At 37.7% G+C, this 27,982-nt stretch overlaps 2 protein-coding genes across 4 annotated transcripts in view; one reads left to right on the top strand and one right to left on the bottom strand.

Moving 5' to 3' along the window:
- Positions 1 to 1,915: 1,915 nt before the first annotated feature.
- LOC140778957 (chaperone protein ClpD2, chloroplastic) lies at positions 1,916 to 11,221 on the top strand. The gene is made up of 12 exons (XM_073123872.1): positions 1,916 to 2,792; positions 2,907 to 3,067; positions 3,170 to 3,399; positions 3,486 to 3,594; positions 3,676 to 3,806; positions 4,971 to 5,072; positions 5,161 to 5,442; positions 5,531 to 5,655; positions 5,740 to 6,031; positions 8,061 to 8,294; positions 10,228 to 10,461; positions 10,774 to 11,221. Exons 1-12 carry the CDS (start codon positions 2,179 to 2,181, stop codon positions 11,083 to 11,085), a joined length of 2,826 nt encoding a protein of 941 aa, XP_072979973.1. The 5' UTR covers positions 1,916 to 2,178; the 3' UTR covers positions 11,086 to 11,221.
- A 2,732-nt stretch (positions 11,222 to 13,953) lies between these two features.
- Positions 13,954 to 27,982, bottom strand: part of LOC140758347 (transportin MOS14) — a 42,602-nt gene continuing 28,573 nt past the window's right edge. For 2 of the 3 annotated variants that reach the window (XM_073094474.1, XM_073094475.1), the window contains exons 20-24: positions 23,861 to 24,048; positions 23,636 to 23,747; positions 21,586 to 21,743; positions 18,742 to 18,858; positions 13,954 to 14,641 (exon numbers count right to left, since the gene is read on the bottom strand). In XM_073094474.1, coding sequence (XP_072950575.1) covers positions 14,417 to 14,641; positions 18,742 to 18,858; positions 21,586 to 21,743; positions 23,636 to 23,747; positions 23,861 to 24,048 — 800 coding nt within the window. In that variant the 3' untranslated portion in view covers positions 13,954 to 14,416. Of the gene's footprint in view, positions 14,642 to 18,741; positions 18,859 to 21,585; positions 21,744 to 23,595; positions 23,748 to 23,860; positions 24,049 to 27,982 lie in introns of those variants that run through there. The other variant, XM_073094476.1, reaches the window with a different exon arrangement.

Genomic DNA, 27,982 nt, shown 5'->3' with positions numbered 1-27,982 from the left:
TAGATTAGGGATACAAAGAAACGGGTTCTCTGTATATTTGAAGGTACCGATCTTAAGAAGTCCAAGCTAGAAAAAGGAGGGCAACGGGAAGAGAGATGTGAGTTAGATATGTAACATGCATGATTAATTATTAGATACGACGATCGAGCCCGAGAAGTACAGAAATATAGCAACTCTGTGTGTGTGTGTGTGTGTGTGTGTGTGATGCTTTCTGTCTATCGATCTCACAAATTTTATACGTTTAATTATGAGAAAATTATTTAGGCTTTGGCCGGCTTTAATCCCTTAGCCGCGCGTGCAATTAATTCAGATGGAGGGATACTTTTGCTTAATACTTGAGAACCGGCCTGATGCATGCATGCGTTGGGCTAAAGAATCTCTAACCCATCTGCTGCCAGAAATATTTAACTAGCTAGGTTGGATCAGGCAGGCAAGGCATACAATGAATAAGGCGACCACAGCGGCACGTATATGTAGGATGACCATATTAAAGAGTACAATCAATATACTCTAGGTGCTAATATATATATATATATATATATATATATATATATATATAATGAGAGAGTCTCCCGTTGGTAAAGGATACGATAGAAATCAGATCAACATAGATATTCTGGCCGCTCACAAGGAAAGTGCACCTAAGCAAAATTATACAATGTTTTAATTTCTCTTTTATTATATTATTCGTATAGCAGATTTCTATTTTTTTTCATTATTACTATTGTAATTATGTTATACGTGTAAAAATAATGTAGTGAATTCTTTACGAACTGTCTTTGTTTAAATATTTCCATAAGCCAGGGGAGAACTAAATCAGACGGAGTCGGTAATTCCATGGATTTGTTGGTGTTTCTTACGGATGGCAGTGGCCGAGGAAATGTGACGGAAAGCAAAACTAATTCATTTGCTGTGTTGGACTAGGCGATTGAGTCTTAATCATCGATCGATCCATGCAATTAAGTCAGAGTACTCGCAAATAAGTAGTGCCTAAAAGTTATAATATAATGACAGCGAGACAGAAGGACTACGACTACGACTACGACTACGACTACTACTGTTAGTAGCGCCCGCGGAAGGTGGTCGCTCCACGTACGTTTGCATTGATGTCGGCTTACTTTGGTTTCCTCTCTTCGTGTTCACGCCACGCTCTTTTGCTAGTTCGCTTCCGTTTCGTGTGCGACTCTACTACTGCTAATTCCTTTTACGTATCATCAATCAATTATTCATTCCATCAATTAAAAATTACTACTTTCACTTCTTCTTATTTATTCTGGCCTTTTGTTTGGAATTTAATTCATTTCCCCCCCCCCCCCACACACACACACGCACGCACGCACGCACGCACGCCCCGCGTCGTTTAGATTCAACTTCCACGCCTCAGCATAAAAAAGAGAAATAGAAATAGAAAGAAAGAAATAGGGAAAGAAAAAGACACGTTGGTTGATGTGCCAAATTAAGAGCACGAAAAACAGGTTAATTATTAAGTTTTTCGTTTTCTTCACCAGAGAAGCCCACCAGAATTGATCAAGCCCTTGACAACTCGTCACGGCAGCCCGATTGCATTCCTATTCAACGTGCCACGTGGTAGTGTCTACGAATAACAATATTAAAAAAAAAAAGGCGTGTGCGATTCCACTCTCTCCATAACGAAACAAGCGTGTCGTATGCATCCCTGACTGCAGTAACTCTATTGTTGGATGGATTTGAAGCTAACGAAATGCTGGCAAGTACGGGAGTTCCTGCGGTCGGGGCTGCAGACAATCGAATGCCATCCCTACCTTTTCCCCAGGCCCACCCAGTTCTTTTCTTCTTTGCTTCCTTCCGCCGATTCCTTCCCGTTATCTTCTTCTCTCCTTTTCTTCTTTCTTGGTCAAACTCTTCCTCCCCGCTGCTACTACGAATACTCGATTGTCATAAGAAGGAAACGAGAACTTTAAAAGAAAAAAAAAGAAAAGAAAAGAGAAAATGAAAATATCTAACTAGAGTATTTAGAACTGTTCAAAGAAAGAAGCAGAAAGAAGCTACAACTCTCTGAAGAAGAAGCCGTAGGAGAAGCAAAATAGAAGGGGGGGAAAAAAGCAAGGAGAGAAACTTAGTCTCGCATCGATCAAAACTAAGATTAGAAGACGACCAATTTCTCAATCGTCTCTGACCAGATATCAGAAATCAGAAACCATGGCGGCGTGCTGTTCCTCCGCCCCACCAATCGTTGTGACCATCCGTTCCCGGCGGCCCAACCACCGATCGTCCCTAACCGTTTCACGGACGAGGCCCTCCTCTGTCTCCACCTCCAGGCTTCTCCTCCTCCGGCCGTCTTTACTTCCCGTCTTTTCCCCTAGCCCTCTCCCCCGTCCTCGCCGCTACCACCACCGCCGCCCGACCGAGATCTCGGCCGTATTCGAGCGCTTCACCGAGCGTGCCATCAAGGCCGTGGTGTTCTCCCAGCGCGAAGCCCGGGCCCTTGGCCAGGAGATGGTCTTCACTCAGCACCTCCTCCTCGGGCTCGTCGCTGAGGACCGCACCCCCGGTGGCTTCCTCGGGTCCGGCATCACCATCGACCGCGCCAGGGAAACCGTCCGTGCCATCTGGGCCGTCCAGACCGACCCAACGGCGACCTCCTCCCAATCCACCTCTGCCACCGATGTTCCCTTCTCCGTTAGCACTAAACGCGTCTTCGAGGCTGCCGTAGAATTCTCCAGGAACATGGGCTGCAATTTTATCGCCCCGGAGCACATTGCCATCGGCCTTTTCACCGTCGACGATGGCAGCGCCGGCCAGGTCCTCAAGAGGTTTGTGAATACTAAACGTACATCGTCATCCCAGTTCATTCCCTTGGGTGTTTTCTCCATTTAGGACAAAAAAATCCCCGACTGCTTGTCTGATAATATGGATTGCCTTCGTAGCTTAGGAGCGGACCTGAATCACTTAGCATCGGTGGCACTCTCCAGGATTCAAGGGGAGCTCGCAAAGGATGGCAGAGAGCCAGTGGCATCATCCCCCAAACTGCGTGAAAAATCCCCTTCTGGAAAGGCTGCACTTGTCAAGTCTTCTGGGAAGAGGAAAGGTCCGTAGCCCTGATCAATCAGAAATCAAGTTTGTTACTTTGTCCAGTATTAGGCTGCTCGTAATTCTCGCTCAATTTGATCTATTTGATTCTGAGTTTCAGAGAAAAGCGTACTAGATCAATTTTGTGTGGATCTGACAGTACGAGCTAGTGAGGGCCTCATTGATCCCGTAATTGGACGGGACACTGAGGTTCAGAGAATAGTTCAGATCCTATGCCGCAGAACGAAGAACAATCCAATTCTCTTGGGTGAACCTGGTGTTGGCAAGACAGCTATTGCTGAAGGGTTGGCCCTCCGCATTGCCAATGCAGACATTCCTATCTTTCTTGCTGTATGCTCAAGATGCTTTTATCAGTGATACGACTTTCTTCTCTGCTTGCAATGTTGGCCTAACCTCTTTTTGTTGCTTTAATGCAGGCAAAGCGCATAATGTCTCTGGATGTGGGTTTACTTATGGCAGGTGCAAAAGAGAGGGGGGAGCTAGAAGCTAGGGTTACTGGTTTAATTAGTGAAGTGCGGAAAGCAGGTGCTTTAGCATATATGCTCTGATATCAAAGCTTCTAAAGATCACATTTTTTGTGCATTGATCTTGTTAAACTACATGCAGGTGATGTTATTCTTTTTATTGATGAGGTTCATAACCTTATTGGATCTGGCACAGTTGGGAGAGGGAACAAGGGTTCAGGTTTGGATATTGCTAACCTCCTGAAACCTTCACTTGCCAGAGGTGAATTGCAGGTGACACTCTCCTCTGAGATAATATTGCAACAGAAAGGACCCTTGAAATGATAGTAGTACCTACAGACACTTTGTTGATTAAAATTTGTGTTCCTAATGTACTTTTATTTGACAGAAGTTTAAGAAGTCACATAAGAGTCACACATAGTTTGTTCCTTGTGGATTGCAATTGCTTGTAAAGGCATCTGATCTTGGCTGTGTGATCTTGTTTACATTAAACAGAAAGAAAATAGAAATTAAATAAATAATAATTTTTTTTCATCATCCATGTCTATTGAAGCATTCAGATTGCATGGATATTTAAGAATTTTATATAAGATGGTCTCTAAGTTCCAATTTCTGCTTCCCAAGATTACCAGTGGTCCGACAGCATAAATGGTCTATCTCCTGTTGTTCTAGTGATAGTACCTAAAGAAACATGGATAAATCATGCTTCTCCTACTTCTTCCTTGCCCGGAGGGTAAGTTATGAAGACTCATCCGACTTTTGTCAGCTATCATCACGTAAATGACTTTCTTTGATGCCCTGCAATGTTGTGTGAACCAACCACGGATTCTTCAGAATGTTCGGCACTATACGTATGTACTATGCCAAATAGATCCAGAAGCATTACTTGTTGGCTGTACCATTGTTCTGTCTCCCACTGCATGTAGAACCATGGCTGTCAACGCTGGGCATGAACCACCATTTTGGTGGTCCTGGAACTTGAGTGACATGCTATGATAGATAAATCTAATCTCATTTGCACATGATATACCAGTTTTTATAGTAGTGTTTTCATTGAACCTTATCTTGGGACATCTGATTCACTTTCCATGATTTATTGAAATGCATGTCTGCGCCACTTTCCTGTCCATGTATCAAATATGTATCGATGCTTTACAAATTTAGGTACTACTATAAGAGATTTTAGTATATGCTCATGTAGGTGTAGATGAAATCTCTTCACATTGCTGTTTTTATGTCTTGGAAATTAGATGTGTTAAGATACTTGTGTCAATATTGCCATGAGGCAACCTTGTCCAGATCGGCAGTATTACACTTTTTGCTGCATGTATAATGATGTCAATGTGGCAAATTCTTTTACTGTAATGTTCTTTCATCCCTTTAAGTTCTATCTTTGAATTCTCATTAATTGATTTGCTATCATTTGTGAATTGCCAGTGCATTGCATCTACAACCATTGATGAACATAGGACACATTTTGAAAAGGACAAAGCTTTAGCTCGTCGATTTCAACCAGTGTTCGTAGATGAACCTAGCCAGGTACTGAGTTCTTTCTTTGACAAACTTGCCTAGTATATATGCTCATTGTGTTTCACTTCTCATTTATGTTCCCTTTAATGATTTACAGGAGGATGCTTTGAAGATATTACTTGGTCTATGTGAAAAATATGAAAGTTATCATAAATGCAAATTTACATTAGAAGCCTTAAATGCTGCCGTATACCTATCAGCTAGATATATTCCTGATAGACGTCTTCCGGATAAAGCTATTGATTTAATTGATGAAGCTGGTAGTAGAGCTCGTATGGATTCGTTCAAAAGGAAGAAGCAAGAACAGACTTCCATACTCTCAAAATCACCAGATGAATATTGGCAAGAGATTAGAGCTGTCCAGGCAATGCATGATGTGGTAGTGGCTTTGACACAGTGTTTTTGTGGATAATTATTCTTTCAATTGATATAAAGATATATCCTGTCTGTTTTCGTTTTGTATATAGGTATTGACAAATAAACTGAAGTATTCTCAAAATGAGAGCAACCAAGAAAATGATATTAATGCTGAAGTAGTGGATGACATTGAGATGGACTCAGCATCTGTGTCATCGGCTCTAGACAATGACGAGTTAGATGTCCTCCTTTATGTTTTGAAGTTGTTTAGCACCTGCACCCAATTTTTATTTATTTTAACTTTATCTATTTCATGCAGACCAGTTGTGGGACCTGAGGAAATAGCAACAGTTGCATCATTGTGGTCAGGAATACCAGTTCAGCAACTTACTGCTGATGAAAGAAAACTTCTAGTTGGTTTAGATGAAGAACTTAGAAGACGTGTGATTGGCCAAGATGATGCTGTTAGTGCCATATCACGGGCTGTGAAGAGATCACGTGTTGGCTTGAATGATCCTGACAGACCAATCGCCACCATGCTTTTCTGTGGGCCAACAGGAGTGGGCAAAACTGAACTCACGAAAGCTTTAGCAGCAAGCTACTTTGGATCGGTATTTCCCTCTCTTTCTCTACATATACACATATATATGTGTGTGTGTGTGTATATATATACACACATATAAGTGATATAGATGTACTGATATTCAGTCACACATACACACACACACATATATATACAGAATCCAAGCATAGATGAACCAACAACAAGCATAAACTTGGAACGCTTATAAAATACATATCTATGAATCAGAAAGCTTACACTTGACTTGGGAATCCAGTATAGAGTTCATAAGTCCAAGATTTAACTGTTGGATTTGAGATTTGATCTATAATTAGGGGTAAAAATGGATCGGAAAGTGCTTAACCCACATTCCAGATCCATACTTTTTGTTCGGATACAGATATTTGACGGATAGGAAAAATTAAAACTATATCTTAACTAAATTAATATGAATAATTTTCAGATACAGTTCGGATAATTTTTGGATATGAATCAGATAGTTTTTAGATACAGATCGGATCTAAAATAGATACGTATCGAATCTTAAACAGGTTATGGCCTTTCTTTTAGACACAATTAACATAGAAAATAATAAATCACTTCAATTGACCATTGATACAAATAGAACTTCAAAAACTTCAATTAACTTCAACATACAGTCACTTCATTCACATTTATTTTAAGAAAATTAAATGAACACATATTCAAAGTCTAGACAAAAGTTAACATTAACTTCAGGAAAATTAAAGTAACCAAACACGATCTAATAGACGCAGAGATTAATAAAGAAGAATGTAAACTTGCAATTTTACTTTTAAAACAAGAATTAGATATTCAGTAAAAAATGAATCAGAATTAGATAATTACAAAACAAGAATTAGAATAAGATGTAAACTTACAATTTTACTTTCAAAATAAAATTTATAATTAGATAATTGCATTGAACCCAAAACAATGAAATAAACCAATTGCTAATTAAAGAAGTAAAAAAGTAGATTAGAATAAACCAATTGCTAACTAACCAGCAAAATAGGTAATTTAACTCTGAGCTATAAATCAAAGTACCTATAAATAGATAATTTAACTCAAATTACCTATCAAATTACATATAAATTATGGAAGTGATGGAGCATGGCGATAGCGACGGAGTGGTGATGGCTGCGAAGCTTGGTGATGGTGATGGTGATGGAGTGGTGATGTCGGCGAGCTCAAAGAGGGAGGAGGTGGAGTTTGATGAAGCGACGGATCTTGGTGACAGCGATAGAGTGGTGATGGCTGTGGAGCTTGATCATAGTGAACTCGAGGAGGGAGGAGACGAAGCTTGGTGAAGCGACGAAATGGTGATGGCAGCGGAGTTTGGTCACGGCGTAGATGCGATGGTGGTAGAGAGATTATGTTGGGAAGCCGTCGAGCTCGAGGAGAGACCGGAGGAGGTGAGGTTGGTGACGTTGTGATCGGAGAGGTGATGGCGTCCGGTGATTGGTGATGGCGAGGACGCTGATGCGAGAGTTTAGAGTTGGGGGTGGAGGCGGCTACGGGCTCAATTGGGATTTGGGGGAGATGGAGAGGGTAGGGCTAGGGTGTAATTAGATGAGTTAGGTATTTAAATAGTGGGTAAATAGATATTCGTTATCCGAATCCATATTCGATAATATTAGTTATACTTATATCCGTATTTGGATCCAAATATTTTCTTAACAGACTATCCATATCTTGATCTAGACAGTTTACTATCAGACAAGATTTTTTTATCCGTATCCGATCCGGATTGGGTAGTGAGTCGGGTCGGAATTAAATGACCGTTTTCACCCCTATTTATAATATCCAGAAGATCTCTAGAGAAAGTGGAGGTTTTGGAGCTATGTTTTATGCATTAAGTAGCCTCAAATCTCCAAGTTTCTGACCTCCATTCTTACTTTTCAGTTTTTGAAGAAGTACTTGTTCCATTTAGTTCTATTTTCTTTCTTCTTCTATTCTACATGTTTTTGCACACAAGTATCTCTTGAAATGAATATTTTATTACTATCAGTTTTTTTTTTGGGGGGTTAAAAAGTAGGTTTCTTGTTTTGTTGTAACAGGAGGCAGCTATGCTACGACTGGATATGAGCGAATATATGGAGCGGCATACTGTGAGCAAACTCATAGGATCTCCTCCAGGGTACATAGGCTACGGGGAGGGAGGTGCTTTGACTGAAGCAGTCAGGAGAAGACCTTTCACAGTGATATTGCTTGATGAAATAGAAAAAGCTCACCCAGATATATTTAATATCCTCCTCCAAATATTTGAGGATGGTCACCTGACTGATTCTCAGGTTAGTACTTGGTGCTATAAGTGTAGTCAACTGAATTTTGGAATGTCCATAACTCATGGCATAGTTGAAAGTTTGAAACATATTTTGGTTCCAGTTTGTATTGTGTAGAATACCTGGACATGTAGAATTGCTGTTCCTGCAAAAGAATGGCGAATCATACTTAAACAAGACCAAACAAAACTAATCGAGCTATATTTATTTCACATTGTTTCATTAAGCTACATAAACTGGTTAGTGGTATACAAACTTATTGCTTTCTGTTGCATAGTTATGTTTGCTCTTAACCTTTTACTAGTCATGACATCTCACATGATGCCTTTGTTCATATAAACGAGGATCTGATCCTCGTAAGGCATAACTAATTAAATTTTGTTGTGCAGTAGGTCATCAATGTGCTCATGTCATATAGCAACACTCCTCCCAATAGGATTGAAGTCTCAATTCTATTATGTCAAATTTATGTACCTGCTAATTGATCTACAGAACCAGTAGTGCCTGAGAAATGTACTGTTTGGAGGTATAGGGGTGTCAAAATTAACCAGCGCTCGGGCTTGGTTCAGCTTGATTTGAGCGAGTCTGAACTCTGTTTTTAGACTCGATTTCAAGAGCCAGCTCACTCAAGCTAGGCTTAAGAATAATTTTTATTAATATTATATAGGCTTGATAGCTTGGGCTCGGTCCGGCCAGACTTGATTCAAGGTTTGATTTAAGCTCGGGCTTGATTTGGTTTGACTTGACTTGAGCTGAGTCGAACCTGGATCCCAAGCTTGGTTCAAAATTAATTTTGAGCCGAACATAAGTTGGAGCCGGCTCGGTCAGGTTTGACTTATTTACACCCCCCTACTGCCTAACAGAAAATGGAAAATACCTTGTGCTCTTGATATATTAGTGTCTCATTTTCAACAAGGGTCATTACCTTCATAATTGAATCTATTCAAATGAGGTTCTCATGTAGGTTATGTAGGTTGACTCCATATATAATTGTCATGAACTTCATCACTGATCCTTCTACTTATTTTACAGTCTTTACAGGCTGACCTGGTAATTCTGAAGATTGACATAATATCACAATGTTCTTTTTTCTCCCATATGTTTGAGAACCCATTTGACAAGCATGGCTGCATTCTTTTGATATAGATTTTCATGAATTCAAATCTTGTTGTCTATTCTATTATCTTTTGTCTTCAATTGTAATATTATCATGAGCTTGGTGTATTTTTTCTCTACATTCATCCTTTAAGAGTTGACCTGGAATCCTGTTGATGGGATTAGAGGTGCCATCAAACCACTGAAAGGGCATTGATTGGACGCCCATATTAATTATAAAATACAAATAATTTGGTTGTGATATTTCTTGCATGTACATCAGTTAGACTCAAAATGGATGATAAAAATACTCCTAGTTTGCAAAAAATATCTGATAGTGTTACCAAAATTTGACTCCACATGGTTTGTTACAGTCTATGTATCTCCAGTCATATGTACAAATTTCAATTGGTCTGGAGACCTCAGAATGCCATCCATAGTGATGCATCATCCCATTTAAACCTATCCTTTTCTTTCGCTTGATGCACTATTGAAGCCATCCAAATCACAATTTTATTTTCTATTATTCTAGATGTTTCATATCGCTCCAATGAAATGGATCATTCATTTAGACATCCCATCTTTGATTTCTCACTATATGATCACATAGCACACGTGCTTGATTTTTTTTTTTTCATTTATTTCTTAATTATTCTTTATGCAGTGGTTGGGGCAAATAGAGGTAGGGTTTAACAAATTGTTATCAATTTCTGAGTTATTAATTTCTAAGTAACTTTTATGTAACAAAACTACATCATGTGTAGAGAAAGCAAATAATTATATCTGTCATGTTTCAAAGTTATTTTAAGCTTGTATCTTCCATAACCTCCAAATCTGTATTCAACAGGGCCGCAGAGTTTCATTTAAGAATACACTGATTGTAATGACATCAAATGTGGGCTCCACATCAATTTCCAAGGGAAGGCGGAGTATAGGTTTCTTGATTGCAGAAGACAGGGAGTCAAGCTCATATGCTGCAATGAAAACTCTAGTGATGGAAGAGTTAAAAGCATATTTCCGGCCTGAATTACTCAACAGAATAGATGAGGTGGTTGTGTTCCGCCCTCTGGAGAAAGCTCAGGTTTGTTTTCCTCTGATTATGGTTTTGGACAGTTCTCTGACTTTGATCTCTGTTCCACAAGAACGTTTGTGTGCAGAAAACTGAAGTTTAACTAAAAATGGAGTGAGTTGGAAAAAAGACTAAAATTTCAGTCTCTCAAATTAAAACATGTAGTATATGAACTTATTTGCTTCTAGCATCAATTTATGAATTGCTAATGTAGGATAGATTGATTGCTGATTCGAAACTATACCTTGTGGTATGGTCCTCAATTTATACTCTACTTCCACAAGTTGAAATTTGAAGTTAATACAGATTACTATCTTCTTTCAGATGCTAGAGATTCTGAATATCATGCTACAAGAAGTGAAGGGCAGGCTTTTATCTCTTGGGATTGGTCTAGAGGTGTCTGCTGCAATCATGGATTTGGTTTGTGAACAAGGCTATGATAGGAGCTATGGTGCGCGACCTTTACGGAGAGCTGTGACTCGTCTCATTGAGGATGTCATAAGTGAAGCAATCCTTTCGGGAGAATTTAAGCCTGGAGACACAGTTTTGATCGATGTTGATGCCTCTGGGAACCCTTTTGTGAGTCGGCCACGTGATCAAACCATTCAATTGTCAGACGCAACATCATCACTTTAACAATCTTGTATCAATCATTTATAGTTATTATTTCACCCGATGGGTGTTACTTATTCTTTCCTTGTATAGATGCTAATAATGTGATCTGTATATATTTACATAAAAGAAATCTTAAATACAGTTATTCCGTTCATAATGTTGCCTCAAGTTTCCTGGAATTGCAATTGATTCTGCTATAATTGCCCCTGACATCAGAACTGTATTATTTCTGATCAATTTATCAAGCTCTAAATGGCCTGCAAAATGCTAAAACGGAGAAATATATATATAGATATGTAATTTCTGATCTGAAAAATAACTCAATCAAATGCTTCTCTTTACGACCAAAGCAGTGATTATAGATGCTAGGTAATCCCATCAAACACCTCAAAGAGCCTCAACAATAGTATGATCCGTGAACACGCCCTTCTTGAAATTCTCTCTCATAGTTTTCTGGAGACCAAGATCCGTCAGCACGCTTCTCGCACGAGTGCAGTATACAACTATACATCTTCAGTTTGTGGCTGTAAGAACTTCTGACCTACCTGTGATGTTTCATGAAGCATCAAACTTAGAAGTCACCAAAGAACTACCAGTTGGCAGACAACTCAGAATCCATAAAAACACTGGAAGATATTTATCAGAAGCTATAAATTAAAGCAAACCCGTCATAGGAACTTTAGAGAAGCAACCTCTTGTAAGATTAGGGCAAGAGTTCGTCATGACGAGAATCCGGAGATCCATGTCATTAATACTCGATTGGACCCAATTGTGGTTTACTAAATTTGATTTCAGTTCAACTTCGATTTGGCCCAATTGAGTTTGATTAGTTGATTGGTCTAGACATCTAGATGGTTGACACATAGACTGGATTAAGTCTTTGGATGAGTCATAGATCAGGAATTTAGATTAAACTTGAGTGAACGAAGAATTTATAACTTGAGGAGAAAAACCAGCCTTTTATTTGGACGAATCAAGAAATTGGTCATATTCTAGGCCACTTGTATTTAGGTTTTCCAAGACCAAGGCATCCCAATTCCTAATTCTCAATGCATGAATTATGCATGATTCTGCCAATTTGCAGGGTCTAGGAGTGTAGGTGTAAACATCAATTGACAGTTGCTGTTTTAATTTATGAAATAACCACACTTGATAACTATCTTTCAAATTTTTATCCAAAAAAACGAAAAAAATCTATCTTTCAAATGATTGCTTATTTGCTGTGAACTAAAATACGCTAAACTGTACAAGAGATATATAACTTTTACTCTACAAGTTTCTAGTAGATAATTAATATTCTTTTAGTTCTAATTTTTAAATAGTAAATCCTAAATAGTGAACCTCAGGCAAAAGCCTCGGTCTTCTTCACTCCGAGCCTTAATCTATCAAAGACTAAAGGCGACTTTTCTCCCTTCACATTCTTGAATTCATATCCTATATCAATTGACAAGCCTCTTTTACTGTTTTACATGAACTGATGAATTTGAAACCATGATGTCCAAAAATGATAATAAATTATTGAAGAAGAATATAAGATCAATCAAGCAACGGGTCTACAAAAATTGAAAATGGAGCATCATCATGAATTTCAGATGAAAGAATTACAAGCTGAAGCTACTTTACTGTGGCATGCTGTGATGCTGTCAAGTATTAGTACAGAGGACAATATACCATAATATAGTGATGTGGCACATTCCAGTGGAAATATCATCAAAGAAAGAAATAAAAAGCTTAAATAATTATGACCTATTAAAAGCAAGTTTTCCCTCACTTGCCATGTAAAAGAACCTTGGCCAGAAACAAACCATCCCTGACTTTGTTGAAAATATTATGTATTTAAATATAAATATATTATAAACTTTGAGCTTTGGGATTCACATATTATTAATGATGAATTAGTGGTGGAATTAAAAGAGCTTAAAAAATATTTTAATGTCATATATTTACTTATTCAAATTTATGAAGAAAAGTGATTGAAAAATTGATTTTAAAATGACCATCATAGAAATTAAAAAAAAAAGAAAAATAAATTTAGTACCATATAAGATATTTGAAAAATATTGATAGAGCATATAAGTGTCAAATTTCTAATTAGTTTTGGGCCTCAACAGTGGTAAAACGAATCAACACACAAGCGCACAGTTAATCCAACAATTTCAACATCCAAAAAATGTTCAGTGTATTTCTGAAATTTGAGGGACTGAAATGATAGAGACTACATTCCATTATTGAGGCAAATATTAGTAACCACAGTTGCATGCACTCTTTCCCTACCAATAACCAATTCACAATTTATTAAAAGCTGAGATTCTAGAGGCAAGACGACCATATTATTTCAAATCGTAGACAGGTGACAGTAACCACTCTACAAAAAATAATTACAACATTCAAACAAATCAAGATTGACAGAAGATGACGAATGCCATTGGGCTGCTATTCAAACAGTATCCATGAAAAATTGAAATGTCAAACTAGCCAACATTAGCATTGCGTCAAAATAAGCAGCCGTCAAGTAACAACAAAGAATTCTGACAGGCAGATACTATCAATATCGTGTGCAGGTCTGTCTTACATTCTTACCTTACCTGTTGCTTCTGAAGAAACTAGCGTTCGCATGTCAAACTTTTGCAAACTTTTAGTTCACCTTCTCATAAAAAAATAAAAGAAAAAAAAAGAAAAACGTAAAACAGAAAAAGGCCACTTAAAAGTGAACTCTTCTGTAACATTGCAACTTCTTTTTATTTATATGTTCCTTATCATTGCAAACCTGCCAGAAAATTGACCTAAGTTGGTGGACTAACATTTCATATAAAGTTGCTAAAGCCACTTACCTAATAATGACAACTCTGGACAAAACTCTCCTGATAATCCTAATTAACAATTTGTCAAGATTTAAAAGGAAAGAAATACGATTTCCAGCAATAAATTTATGACATCCAACGAAAATATCATTTCAAGTTTTCTTTTTTCAATAAAAAAGCCATATTTTGGCATTCCAAACTCTCATCGCCATTATCCTCTGATTCCAAAATACCCAGCTGTACGACTGCCACATAGTCAAACATGTAGTCCGTACTGTACTGAGCAAGACATTATGTACAAGTTTGAAGCTCTTGATGTGCAACCTTTGAAATTATAGTTATGACTTTCTCCGGACCATATGTTGGATCATAAAAAATTGGAACTTTACTTGACTGTACAGTAGTGGATTACAGAGAGCCTAATGAAGCAGCTGCTGGATCCAAAATGATGCTATATAATAGGCCTTCAATGTACAAATCACGTTACATGTGGCAGCAACTGCAAGGAGGTATAGAGAAATTGGCCATCAGCTGTATGGTGAACAGCACTATCATGTGGGATTTGGAACATTCCGATGGGTCTCTGCAAAATTCCTAACAATACGCTTTAGGGTCCTTCCGCCTTGTCCTTGCATGTGCCCATGATCAGTTCTACCAGTACCACAGGTCTTGCTATCAAGATAATCTGAGGCTGCACTAGCAAGGGCCTTTAGCCACAATGGAACTATCATATCTCCTTCACCTTGCTTTAGATAATCCGAAGGCAGAGATTGAACCTAATGTCATTCACAAAATCAGTCAGGAATATGTGAAGTAATAAATATAAAGGCATAGCAACATACTGTTGAAGAAAAACTACAATAAGAACAACATGAGAGCTACCAGTATGGGCACAGCTTGATATTTGCCACCCTAAAATCACAATCCATTTTCTCAACTCTTTCTTGTGTCTCACTTCTATTTGTATCCTTCTGCTTCTACTCTCTTATAACCCTGTCTACATTGTTATCTACTAGAGTTGGGGGTGTAAACAAGCCGAGCCAAGCCTGAGCAAGTGGCTTTGGCTTTGGTTTGAAATTAATTTTGAGCTGAGATTTCTGTTCAGGCTCAACTCAGCCGTATTCTAGCCAAGCTTGACTGTAAAAGAGCCAATTTTCAAGCTTTAAACGAGCCGAGCCTGAGCAATATCAGCTCTTTCATAAATAAAAGTCTTCTCTCTCCGACACTTTATATGGACGATAGTGCAAACCTTAAGAGGCTTAAGCCAGAGGAACCACCGGATATGAAGATGCGTCCTGATGACTTCATTGATATCCGCGATGACAATGGAAGAGCTCGTTTCCATCATGAAGAGCCTCGAGGTGATTGCCATCCCTCCTCCACGCTCCGAGGAGATCATAGATCTGATGGACTTGTGGGAGACGGATCTAGGGTTTCTTCTAGAGGCATTTGATGATGAGCTCAACCTCTTCCTCAGAGTAAATGTAAAATCCACCAATAAAAGGACTTGATCTGATCCATATCTGGGTAGAACTTTGACATTGATAGGATTGTAATAGTCTTCCCACTCTACAGAAGCAAACACTCTATCCAGAATAGTCAAAACTGGATCCTCTTGGACTAGACTAGGTAAACCTTCTGCCAAATATCTTAATCTCTTCCACCTTCAAATCATTCAACACATTATTTGATATCCTTCTTTCTTTGTCCCCATTGATTCTCCCTTTTCTATCATTTAGAAATCTTCGGAATTAAAGTCACCTCCAAGCAACCATAAGTCCCCATGCCACCCTTTAATTTTTCTCAACTCCTCCTAGAACACCTGTTTCAAATCCCAATCTTGGGAACCAAAGACATTTAATAAGGTCCAATTCTTCCCCATCCTTCTATCCATTTTACAATCCATCATCTTTATACTATTCTCATTGAGGCCAACAATCATTCTCCCAGATAGGCCAACAGAAGGTAAAGTAAACTAAGACTTAATTCTGCCAACACCCATAGTTTTTAAGACCCTTCCACTAAATCATTCATATTTAGTTTCCTGAACGCAAATAAAATCTAGTCGATTATGTCCAATTAACTCTTTGATTGTTTGCCTCTTCTCATGATCATGGATGGCCGTGCCGGTCGGCATGTCCTGTGCTGTGCCAATAATGGCACGACACTTGGTACGGGGTGTGCTAGTGGCACACCCCCGTGCCGACCCGTGTCGAGCCGTGTCAGGCTAGCACGGCTATGTGCCGTGCGGCACAGCCCCGTGCCAGTCATTGTGCTATATGAAGCCGTTTTTTTAAATTTTTTTCCTATTTTCATCAGTCATTACCAACTCAACTGATAAATTGATCATTTAGAAGGCTTAAATAAAATTAATGATAATGAGACTAGAAATGATAATGATGATGGTGATGGTGATAATAACGAAACTCAGTCTGGCGGCAGTGATAATAGAGATGAAACATGTCCTTGTTACACAACATTTTTAGAGAGGTATCCTTTTTATAGAGGACTTGAGTTTGTCGTTAGCAAGACATTAGGAGAGGTGTACCCATAGGATAATATGAGTTTATCATAATTACCATTATATCAATCACACCCACCAGAGCTAGAACACCATTATTATACCTATATCTACTATCTACATATGCTTATGGTGTGTCTGTGTCAGTGCCGTTCATTCCAGTGCATATTCAATATTCATATCAAGTATGGTTGTGCCGGTCGGCACTTGCCGTGCTGGCGGCATACCGGCACATGGCACGAGGGGTGCCGCATGGCACCCCTCCTAATAGCTTCACCATCGACCTTGTCGTCGAGCTCACTGTCGCCGTCGCCGCGGCGACGGTGAAGGCCAGCGACGAAGGCGATGACTAACGTGGTACATTTTTCTCTCCTTTTCTTACGGCACGGCTGGCAAGCGCCGCAGCACGTGCTGTGCCTGTGGCACGGCCATCGTTAATTCATATCATATCATAGGAGAATTATAAAATTTCTATTTGTATGAAGACTGTGAAACGTTACAACGAGCAATACTATTAGTGAATGAGTTTTGAAAAATATTGACAGTATTTCATACAACATTCTCGTGTTATTCTTATGTCGACAAATAAAGTATTTGATTCTCTTTGTCATTTTATATTTAGCTAGATATTAATTTTAATTATTAAACTATTATTGATTAATATTATGTGTTCAATAACATTATGAAGTGTTCAATCATTAATATTAGTTTTAATGAATGTCTTCAATCATAGTATGTGTTGAATAATATTTATATTCAACTATTACTTTATCTTTAATAAATATGTCATTTAAAAAAATAATCTAAAGATAAAACATTATAATATAGGTTTTAAACTTTTAATATATATATTTAAACTAAAAACTAAAAATTGACATATCAAAGACCGAAAAACATCTTTAAATATCCTAAAAAGTTTATTAAAAATATTTTAAATACGTGCCAGTGGCACAAAGGGGCGTGCCGCTTGGCACGCCTCGTGCCAACCGGCACGTGCCGTGTTGATGGTGGCATGGCACGGCCATCGTTGCTCATGATCCCCAAAGCCCTTAATATTCCAGATGATCCTTTCATTTATCATTGTTTCCTCTCTATTTTGCCCTGAATTTTTTTCATAAAAGTAATAAATTTTAAGGCTCTTTCTTTCTCTAAAGCCTTCAAAATTATCAAATTCTCCTTTTCCTCCTTATTCTCGCACAAATTAATACCACAAGTCATTGTAATTAAAAAGCAAATCATCATCAGAGACTTTATTAAGACATAAACAGTGAATGAAGGGGTCTAATTTCAAACCTGATTGGGCTGGCTTTTTCCTAGGTGCCTCCGTCAGCATTTTTGTGTGCCTTCCCAATCCCCCAGTCTCTAGAATATGCCTAATGCTCCTTCTAGTAGGGATTTGAGGCATCTTCCTTTTCTTCCTTCTCGGTTATTGTCTAAGTTTTGGAGACTTAACTTCTTGCAAAGGAGCCACATCCAACACGTTGTCCCCAAAGAACATAGCCAACTGCCACTCATTGGAATTATTAGCAATTTAGCATTGTCTTCATTTGAGCAACTACATTCCAAACTAAGTCTTCACCAGCCACCATCATCTTATGCCAAGTGTTTACCTCAAACAAAACTTTTCTCCCTTCCGACTCCCTTTCTAGAATAACCAACTCTGATTCAGCACTTTCAGTACTATAGAAAACTATCTCCTCATCTCACACACCACTCTCAGGAGCCTCTACCCCAACATGCTCAGATCCAGCTCCCTTGAGATCTCTGCCTAGCGTGAAAGTAGCAGACACTTCCCGATGCAACTTCACTACTACTCCTATACGAAAGCCCAGATCCATCATCAAAGCTCAATCCAATTTGGTTAGGGTTTCGAGATCTCACTGTGGGCCCCAAAGAAGACAAAGTCCTAGGTTTTTCTTGGACTAAGCCCATGTGCATCTTTTCTACTTTGTTTTTCTGGAATTTACTTACACATGAATATTGGACCTTCTGAATTTCCTCATACCCCTAAGAACCTTTATAATTGAAATCAAATTGCTTATAGATTGTTTTGAGAACTTTCGGAAAAGCCTTTTTCAATGTCCATGTTGAAAGAAGTCAGCTGGGGAAATCAATTACTGATATCTCTTATATCAGATCTATTTTAAATTCGATTTTAGTCTTTAAAAAAAATAGTTTTGATCGATACGGCCGAAATTGGCCAATCCCCAGTTGGCATGCCTAGGCACAGCCATTGGTTGAAGGCCACCAGACAAAAATTTAGTGCAGCTCCATGTTTTCAATAATGGATATTAAAATGAAAATAAAAAAAACAGAGAGAGAGAGAGAGAGAGAGAGAGAGAGAGAGAGAGAGACTGTTGACTGCAGCCATCCACATAAAGAATCCCAACAAAGAACTGCTTTCCATGTTGTTCTCTCACAAAGACTGCATAATGCTGCCAATTGCTGCAATACTGTTGCAGATTTGTGCACCTGTTTAAGAAACATGAAAAATAATTAGTGGCTCAATCACACGTTAAAAACAAGCCTATTAAAATTCATGTCTTAATGTTTATTTAACAACAAATGAAGATATCATGGATAAGTGGTTCACTGCTAAAATCAAATATGCTGACGGAATGAAAAGTGGAAATGTTGAAATTTGAAAGACAAATGGAAAATGGAGCCTGTTTGCATGTGAAATTAAAAGTGGCATCAGTGGCAGTGGGTAAGAGAAATGGAAAGAGGATCTGCTTTGACAAATCGAGAAGTAAAAATTTGGCAAAAATTTATCCTTCACTAATGAACAGTAGAATTACAGCTTCCTATTTACAAAGTTAATACAGAACCAAACTTCTGATAGGAACACAAATCTGGTATCATGATGGTGATGTATGGTCACAAAGTTACATCCTAACGATAACTTTTAGTTTGAGTTACAGGATTGAGTAGAGCAAGAAATCAGCACGGTAAAATAAAGTATGGCTCCTTTTATTTCCAAAGTAATTTAACAGGAAATATGTAGGAACTAATCCCCAGAAAGTAGTGCACAAAATTGGACATATTGTAACAAGAAAAACATATTTGGGACAGTTTTCCCTTAAAGAGAACTGGATTCGGATATATTGTCAAATGGTCAGACACAGTTGGACACATTATCAAACCAAATATGACTTTTTGACCATACTAAGTCCCCCACTAAATTTCAATACAGAAATAGTTGACTTCTAAACTTTAATAAGAAATTAGGTGCGTTTTTGCCACGTCAAATTTGGGTATATCCAACTCAGCAAAGTCACTGAACTAGATGGCAATTTTTATTAGTAAATTGCTTACCCAGTCGGTGACTTATATGAAAATTACTTTCCTCAATAACTCGTTGATCAGGTAAGTGGCTTATAATAAGTAAATGCCTTATGTTTAAATAATAAGTTGCTTAATAGTTAAGCAACTTATATAATTTCTTCATTGACCTATAATAATAGCAGAATGGGAAAGCCAAAAAGAACCTGCTGTCCAGATCGACATGTTCTAGTAAAATGCTTAATTGCTCAAGGATTTACTTATCTACTAAGAAGCCCGGACGCAAACACAGATATGGCACAATATGGATATAGGGATACAACATTTAGGGATACAACAAATATTGAAAAAATAGGACATGATATGTTTAGGAGACGACAAAATAAATAAATAAATAAATAAATAAATAAAGTATTACATATATTATTGATATGTTTAAAGAAATATTTTTCTAAATTTATAATATAAATACATAGGCATGCACAAATTATTAATGAGAGAAAAACAAAATGTACACAATATCACAAAGTCAAAAATGATAATACTAATACGTGATAATACAATTCAATATTATGAGAATAAATAACTAACTACCATTACTTGACAGCAAATGGCATAGACGAATTTGTGATTTTATAATAATTATATTTAATATTAATTTTCTTTGATGTACTAATTTGTGATTGTTGTATTATATTTCTATAATATATGCAGAAATATTTTACAATAGATAATTCTATTATTAATTTTTATAACATATGATAAATCTTATGTCCAAAAGGTGTCTTAAGAGTGTCCAAAAGTGTCCGAGGAGTATTTAACTTATTCTATAATTTCTTAAATATTCGATACGTTGTAGAACTGTTCGTCACCTGTCCAACGAGTGTCATTGTTCGACAAGTGTCAAACATGGACATAGCATACTATTTGAAATATCCTTACTTCATAGTTTATATAAGAGCAGATCCCTTAGTAATTTTTTTCATTCTTCTTATTGTTGTTTTTTCTTTCTTCATCTAGGTACTCCTTGCTAGTGGAATCCCAGAACTCGTGCTCGTTGTCATCCTCCTCCTCAATCTTCTTGCTGGTGCTCTTGTCCTCAACCTCCGCACTAGGGTTCGTGACATTGGTTGGAAGAGCTTGCCCTCATCCTTGTTCTCCACATCTAGGGTTGGCTTGCTGGTCTTGCTAGTGCAGTAGGTAATTTATGTTGTAAATTGTTACATGTTGAGAATTATTTTTCTGAAAATGTTCATCAATTATGGAAATCATGTTTACATTATCGTGTACTTTAGTTTTGTATTGTGTAATTTAGGTTTTAAAATTTATGATTTAGGGTGAAAATTTATCTAGCTTGTATAGTATCAAATTTCTGCTCCCCATTCTTCTTGCTGGTGCAGCAAGTACTTTAGGCTTTAAAATTTTAAATGTTGTAAATTGTTTTTGTGAAAATGTTCATCAATTATGACAATCACATTATACTGTATAGATTTGTATGGCGTACACGGGTCTATAAGAGGAAGAAGCTTACCTATCTACGATTTATGCACCTAAAGGATAGTTTGGTAATTTAATTGTATAATTTGTTTTTTGATACTTTAGTTTGCGACTTGTGTATAATTTTACTACATGTATAGTGAGAAGAAAATTTGGCAGTAAACTCAATTTCCATATTACAACTCAATTTCTGCAATTTCTCAACTCAATATCTTTCTGCAATTTTCTCAATTTTAGTATGGTAAAAAACTCAAAGAACTTCATGCAATTTCCATGTTACATATTCTCAAACATAACGACCCCTCATTTTGTTAAACTTATGGTCAAGCAATATCTTGTTGCAAACAAAACAGCCATATGTAAGAAAACAAACAAAAGAGCTCATGCTCAATTTTCCAAAGTCGGAAATTAAAGGCTTACCCTTGACATAGCTGATACACCAAGTAGAGCATATACCACATTGGATATTAGTCCTTCACCGCAGCGGGATAAAACATGAATTACCACTGAGCTTAGTGATCCTTCAGTTATACAAGCAAGAGATTCTAGCACAGAAGTTAAGCTGACCTCTAGGAAACCTGCAGGCAAGTATGAGCTAGAAAATTTAACAGAGGTGACAATCTCGTTCTTTCTAATCTTATCATTGTCAATATGCATTTCAATGTTCATCAAAATTCATCACAAGGATTCTTCAATAAGAAGGTATATCCAAACATTAGAGAAAGATAACAAGGTCCAATCATCAAAAATGGCACAAATACAGAACTTGTGGGAAAAGTTAGACGAAATCAGGCTTATAGATTGTAAGGCTATAATTTATAAATAATTGCAGTCCATTCAATATAAATTGCAAGTTTACGCATGCAGTAACATCTAGTGGATGAAATCATGAAACACAAAAATATCTTTCAGACATTACGCAATTCATGCTAGTATATTCCAGAAGATTTTACTTTAAAAGAGACGAGTAGGGGTGTCAAAATAAACAAGCGCCTCGAGCTCAGCTCCAACCCGGTTTGGTTTGCCTTGAGCTAAGCTGAGCCTAAGCCTTTTTTTAAGGCTTGATTTAAATTTTGAGCCTCAAAATATATTATAACCATTAGATCTTTGATCTAATGGCTACTATTATCCTATCTCTATCTAATCATAACCCTAAATCTAAAAAAATCTCCCAGCAAACCCAACGCCCTACCGCTTCCTCCTTTCCTCCTCCTCCTCCATCAACTGGCTCCTTTGACCTCTTCTAGTGGCCTCCTCCTCCATCGGCGTCGGCCTCCCCACTATTATTGTCGGCCTTCTCCACCATCGTCGTTGGCCTCCTCCTCTATTCATGTCAGCCTCCTCCTCTATTTGTGTTGGCCTCCTCCTCCATCAGCGTCGGCGTCGGCCATCCGGCCTCCTCGTCCTCTATAAACAAACTGCTGTTGCTTCTCCTCTCCATCGGCTTCCTCCTCCTCTTTCAGCTTTCTTATCCTCTTCCAGCCTTGCCTAGTTGCTATTGTCTCCTCTTCCTCCTTTAACAAGCCGCCGTCCCAGCCACCTCCTCCTCTAATCAAGCTCGGGCTCAGCTTGGACTCAGCCTAGCTCAGCTCGAGTTGAACTGAGCAGAGCCTAAACATCTTTGGAGGGCTCGCTCAGGCTCGACTCATTTACATCCCTAGAGATGAGGAGCTAAGGATAACCTTAGTTAGAAAACAATAAGACAATAATGTATCTAAGAATCCATAAAAGGATATATTTCAAATCATCTAATTCAGAGTAGAGGGAAAAAGAAGAAGAAAAGGTAACGTCTAAACTTTAAACAAATAACAATTACTTGAAGAAAACTAATAAGTACCATATACCACAAAAGTATGACTCTCCACTTCCATCCTATGAAGGAATCATACACGAGTATTCTTTAGTTATCAAATAGCAAGGAATATAAACCAAATAATGAGGACTTTTTTGGGCTACAATGGATCTCATTAAATGAAAGATTCAAATTCCAAAATTTTCTACTAGAAAACTTCAGCTACATTTATACAAGACATAACAACCTATAGATTAAATGTAAAAGGTATGGAACTTAGGAAACAGTTTATGATCAAGGCATATAGCATGATGTGATAACTTCTAATTGAAGAGTCCCAACTTAAGCAATTTTCTCAAACCAGAAGGTCGAAATATGGAAAGGAATACACAAACTTACGGATCACTATATCAAGGAAAGCAAGGACAAGAAACAGAGAGGACATATTAGAATCTAAACCCGCTCAGCAGATAAAACCAAATTTGGATGAACTTGCTGCTAATGATTTGGGTAATTCACAAATTCTTCTCATAAATTGTTGTGAGCAGATATCATGCAGGAAATAATAGGTTATTAACTTAATACCAGGTAACCACACCAAATCATTAAGGTCGCATTACTGATAAGTGGAATTTAACTGTGTATGCTGTGCAGGATAAATAATAGTATTCTACTAACAGGACATATATGACATTGCTGCCAAAGCTGCCCCTCGGTGCATTGCTGTACAGCAAATTGCTGCCTTTTGGAACGACAACTCAAGTAGTGAGCCAGATGCAGCAACAACCTCCTGATTTATACATGAAAAAGAAAAATTGTAGTCATCATTGCTTCTTAAACGTATAAATCTGTCACAAACATAAATCATATATCAATAAAATTACTGAAAGCAAGAGTTGAGACCTTAGGACAGCAGCGAACAAATGTAGAAGCAAAGCTAGTGTAAGCTTCAACTAAATCAGGTTCTTGATCACATATGTAGGAAGAATTGAGAGCTGTCACTGATGCAGCAGAGGTTAACCTCTCAAATGTGCTGATACATAGAGAACCATATTCTTCTCTATGACCAAATTCTTCAATGACAATAGCAGCTGAAAAGAGTTGAGAGCAAACATATTAACTACAAGAAAAAAGAGAAATGGAAAAAGTCATTGCAACAATAAATTTTCTGAAATTCTTTGTAGTTAAAATAGATCTGACTCAGGAGTCGTTAGTAATTGATGTCCCTAATTGTCTTTTTTTCAAGATTCAAGTTTTACCCTCTATCTCTGAGACACTCTTTTTCCACCCCTCACATTTTACTGAGGTCATCTGACAGCTGATCTAATGAGCTTCTTCGGCTACTTTGCACAATCATATGCAGATCTTTCCTAATCTAATATATAAATAAAATATGACTCTTTTAACTTAAAATCAATTGAATCCTAGCAAAACCTACCTCAAAATACTCTAAACAATAAAATCTCCTAAATTTTTAGAAGATTTAACCAAGGTTTCCAGTATCGAGATCGTGATTGATATTGACCGTCCAGAAAAATGATATGTATTAGCCGTGCTGACCGGCACTTGTCGTGCCAGTAATGGCACGGCACTTGGCACACGGTGTGCCACTGGCACAACCCCGTGCCGACCTGTGCCGGGCTAGCACGGCTGTGTGCCGTTTGACACAGCATGGTGTTAGTCATTGTGCCATGTGGAGCCATTTTTTTTAAAATTTTTATCAGTCATTATCAAATCAACTGATCAATTGATCATTTAGAAGACTTAGATAAAATTGATGATAATGAAACTAGAGATGATAATGATGATGATGATGGTGATGGTGATAATAACGAGACTCAGTCTGATGGTAGTGATAATGGAAATGAGACATGCGTCCCTGTTATACAACCTTCTCAGAGAGGTATTTTTTTTTACAGAGGGCTTGAATTTGTAAGTAGTAAAACATTAGGAGAAGTATACCCACAGGATGATAAGAGTTTACCATAATTACTATCATATCAATCATACCCACCAGATCTAAAACACCATTATTATACTCTATATTTACAATCTGCATATGCTTATGGTGTGCATATGCCAGTACCGATGCCGGTGCCGATGATATTCATTCCCATACATGTACAATATTTATATCATATCATAGGAGAATTATAAAATTTCTATTTGTATGAAGACTATTATGTATTCAATTATATTATGGAGTGTTTAATCATTAATATTATTTTTAATGAATGTCTTCGATCATAGTATGTGTTGAATAATATTTATATTTAATTGTTGCTTTATCTTTAATAAAATATGTTATTTACAAAAATAATCTAAAGATAAAACATTATAATGTAGGTTCTAAACTTTTAATACATATATTTAAACCAAAAACTAAAAATTGACATAGCAAAGACCGAAAAACATCTTTCAATATCCTAAAAAATTTATTAAAAATATTTTAAATGCGTACTAATGGCACATAGGGGCGTGCCATTGGCATGCAGAGGTGTGCCACTCGCACACAAAGGTGTGCCATTGGCACAGCGGGGCATGCGGAAGCGTGCCGCTCGGCATGCCTTGTGTCGATCGGTATGTGCCGTGCCGATAATGACATGGCACGGCACGTGCTACTAGCACAGCCATCGTTGGTTCCTAGTATCGAGATTGTGATCAATATCAGCCATTCGAAAAAAATGATACGTATTAGCCGTATTGGCCACTCGTATCGAATCAAACTATTTTTTAATTATGTAAAATTATAAATATTATTTAAAAATGCAGAATTTTTTTTAAAATTTTAGAAAAAATAAGAAATAAAAATTAGTCATATATGAAGCCTAAAAACTTAAAAATTATATTAACTTAAAAACCTTTAATGAATACCAAGATTTCTCTCTCCCCCTCTCAAAATTCAAAACTTACTAAAAAAGTATTCACATAGACAAGGTTCTCATTTTTTTACTTCTTCCCCCCCTCTCTCCTTGTCTCTATCTCTTAGGTTCTCAGCAACTGGTGTTGCTGCTTCATTGCAATAGCACTTGTTGCTGCTGTAGGTATGCTGCAGCACTTGTTGCTGCTATGATTGCATCGCAACAGCAACAGAAGTCATTGGATCTGTAGGAAAAAAAAAAGAGAATCAGAGAGGAATTAAAAAATAAAAACTACACCCGAGATTGTCGGAGGTCGAGGTCGTCGAATTTTTATCGGAGAACTTCTCGGTCGCCGGTGGAAGAGGTGAGAAAGAAGAGACAAAGAGCAAGAGAGAAAGAAAGGAAAGAGAGAGAAAAAGAGGCAAAAGGGGGGTGGGGTGGTGGTTTGGGTCGGATTGGACCCATTTCGACTCGTTTCGAGCCGGATCGACCGATATGGCTAATCTTGTCCGAAATGGATTGGGTATCAGTCGAAGCGGCTGATACCCCAGTCGAAACTAGCCAACCGGCTAGTTTTAGCTAGGATCAGGATCAGTTAGGGCCTATCCTACCCTCTGGGAACCTTGCATTTAACCAAATTAGACACTCTAAACTCAAATAGTCTTTAGGGAAAAAATTCCTCCGAAAACTTACGCTTTGGCAGTATTTATTGGAGTTGAGACTCTTGAATTTTTTGTTTTCTAGTTGAATGAATTTCTAGAGATTGAATTCCAATCTCAGGGATTTGTTACTAGTGTCCTCCTTTCCTACTTGGCTTAACTCAGTTCGTCTATTTCTTAAAGAGATTGAGTTAGACCTAAAACCGAAATACAAATGGGTACCTAGTTGATGGTGCTGGCCGCTCGACAACTTGGTTTGGTTAGGAATAATGTCACTAGAATGGACCACACAAAGAGAGGTGCTCAAATCAATGAAGTTTAGATCCCAACCACTTTGTTTGAAGCTTACGTTTGCACTCACTGATAGATAATCTTGACCTTAGTAGGGGCTTTTATGTCTTCATCAAGAAGGTTTAAGGCATTAACAAAGCCTGACTACCTACCTTTTAGTAGGCCTATTGAACCCGATCAACTCCTTCCTTCAGTATAGGAGGTCGGATTCCTCAGTTGAGGGATCCACGTAGCAGGGGATAGCGAACAAAGTGGCCTCGCTTGTAGAGGTTAAAGTGCTTCTCTCTAGAAACCACTCCTTTCCTTATTTTGAGAAAAAATGGAAAGAGTCAGAAGCGGGAAATTTAAACCCACTTTATCGCTTTGACTTGACACGAACCTCGTTTCCTTAGATAAAAATACATCCAAAAATAAAAACAATCTAATTCCCATTATATGCTATGTAGTTTGATTCAATGCTTTGTTAAAAATCATATTGTTCATTGACTTTGGATCTAAGTGAAAATTTTGATAAATTGTTTCAATGTAAACTTGCTTGGAATTAATTGGTGTGGGCTGGAGATGGACTGGCTTGTTGCCCCTGTGATCCATGAATGCATTCAGTGGCTTAAATTGTTTTCTCCTTTAAGGTTTTCTACACCAGCAGATCTAACATCACTGCTCATAACTTGTATTTAATTTCTTCGAATGATATGTCTACAAACTTCCATAAAAAAAAAGAGAAGTAATTGCATATTAGTTAAAAGCATTGTGAATGATTGGTGGTTGAATTTGATTAGTTTATTGACTGAAATGCTGGCAGTTGTGCTAGGCCACCCGTGCAGGCTGAGCTGGAGTAGGAGTAGGCTCAAATGGGCTTTGGGTCTGAGCCGCCTTCCTTTTCTCCTTTTTGTGAAGCTGATTTAGCTGATCCAACTTTGACTCCATCAGAGAGAAAGCATCATCAAAAGTAAAGCCTTAGAGCCTTGATGTTAGCCTATATATCAATGTCTAACCCCACTGATGAAAATACTCTTTGGGGTTGAGTCCCACCAATCGGTGACTCGGTTGCAGATTCGTTCAAACTCTTTTCGGTAAGTTCAAACTATTGTTAACTAAGTCAGCTTAGTCAACATGGCCTAAAAGTTCTCGTACTACATCGGATCTAATTCATTTTCATTCCATGATAATAATTAACTCATAAGCTCTATTTATAGGAGTAGAGTTGTAGTAGA

This window comes from Typha angustifolia, chromosome 3 (assembly GCF_048772165.1).
Source record: "Typha angustifolia cultivar Huaian chromosome 3, ASM4877216v1, whole genome shotgun sequence".
NCBI classification, from domain to species: Eukaryota; Viridiplantae; Streptophyta; class Magnoliopsida; order Poales; family Typhaceae; genus Typha; species Typha angustifolia.
This window is presented reverse-complemented; position numbering and strand designations above follow the sequence as displayed.

Bases quoted from the DNA above. Each gene is read 5' to 3' on its own strand.
- LOC140778957 (XM_073123872.1), top strand. From the start codon at position 2,179: ATGGCGGCGTGCTGTTCCTCCGCCCCACCAATCGTTGTGACCATCCGT. The intron at 3,068-3,169 runs GTCCGTAGCCCT...TCTGAGTTTCAG, and splicing joins GTCTTCTGGGAAGAGGAAAG to AGAAAAGCGTACTAGATCAA. The intron at 3,595-3,675 runs GTGCTTTAGCAT...AACTACATGCAG, and splicing joins TAGTGAAGTGCGGAAAGCAG to GTGATGTTATTCTTTTTATT.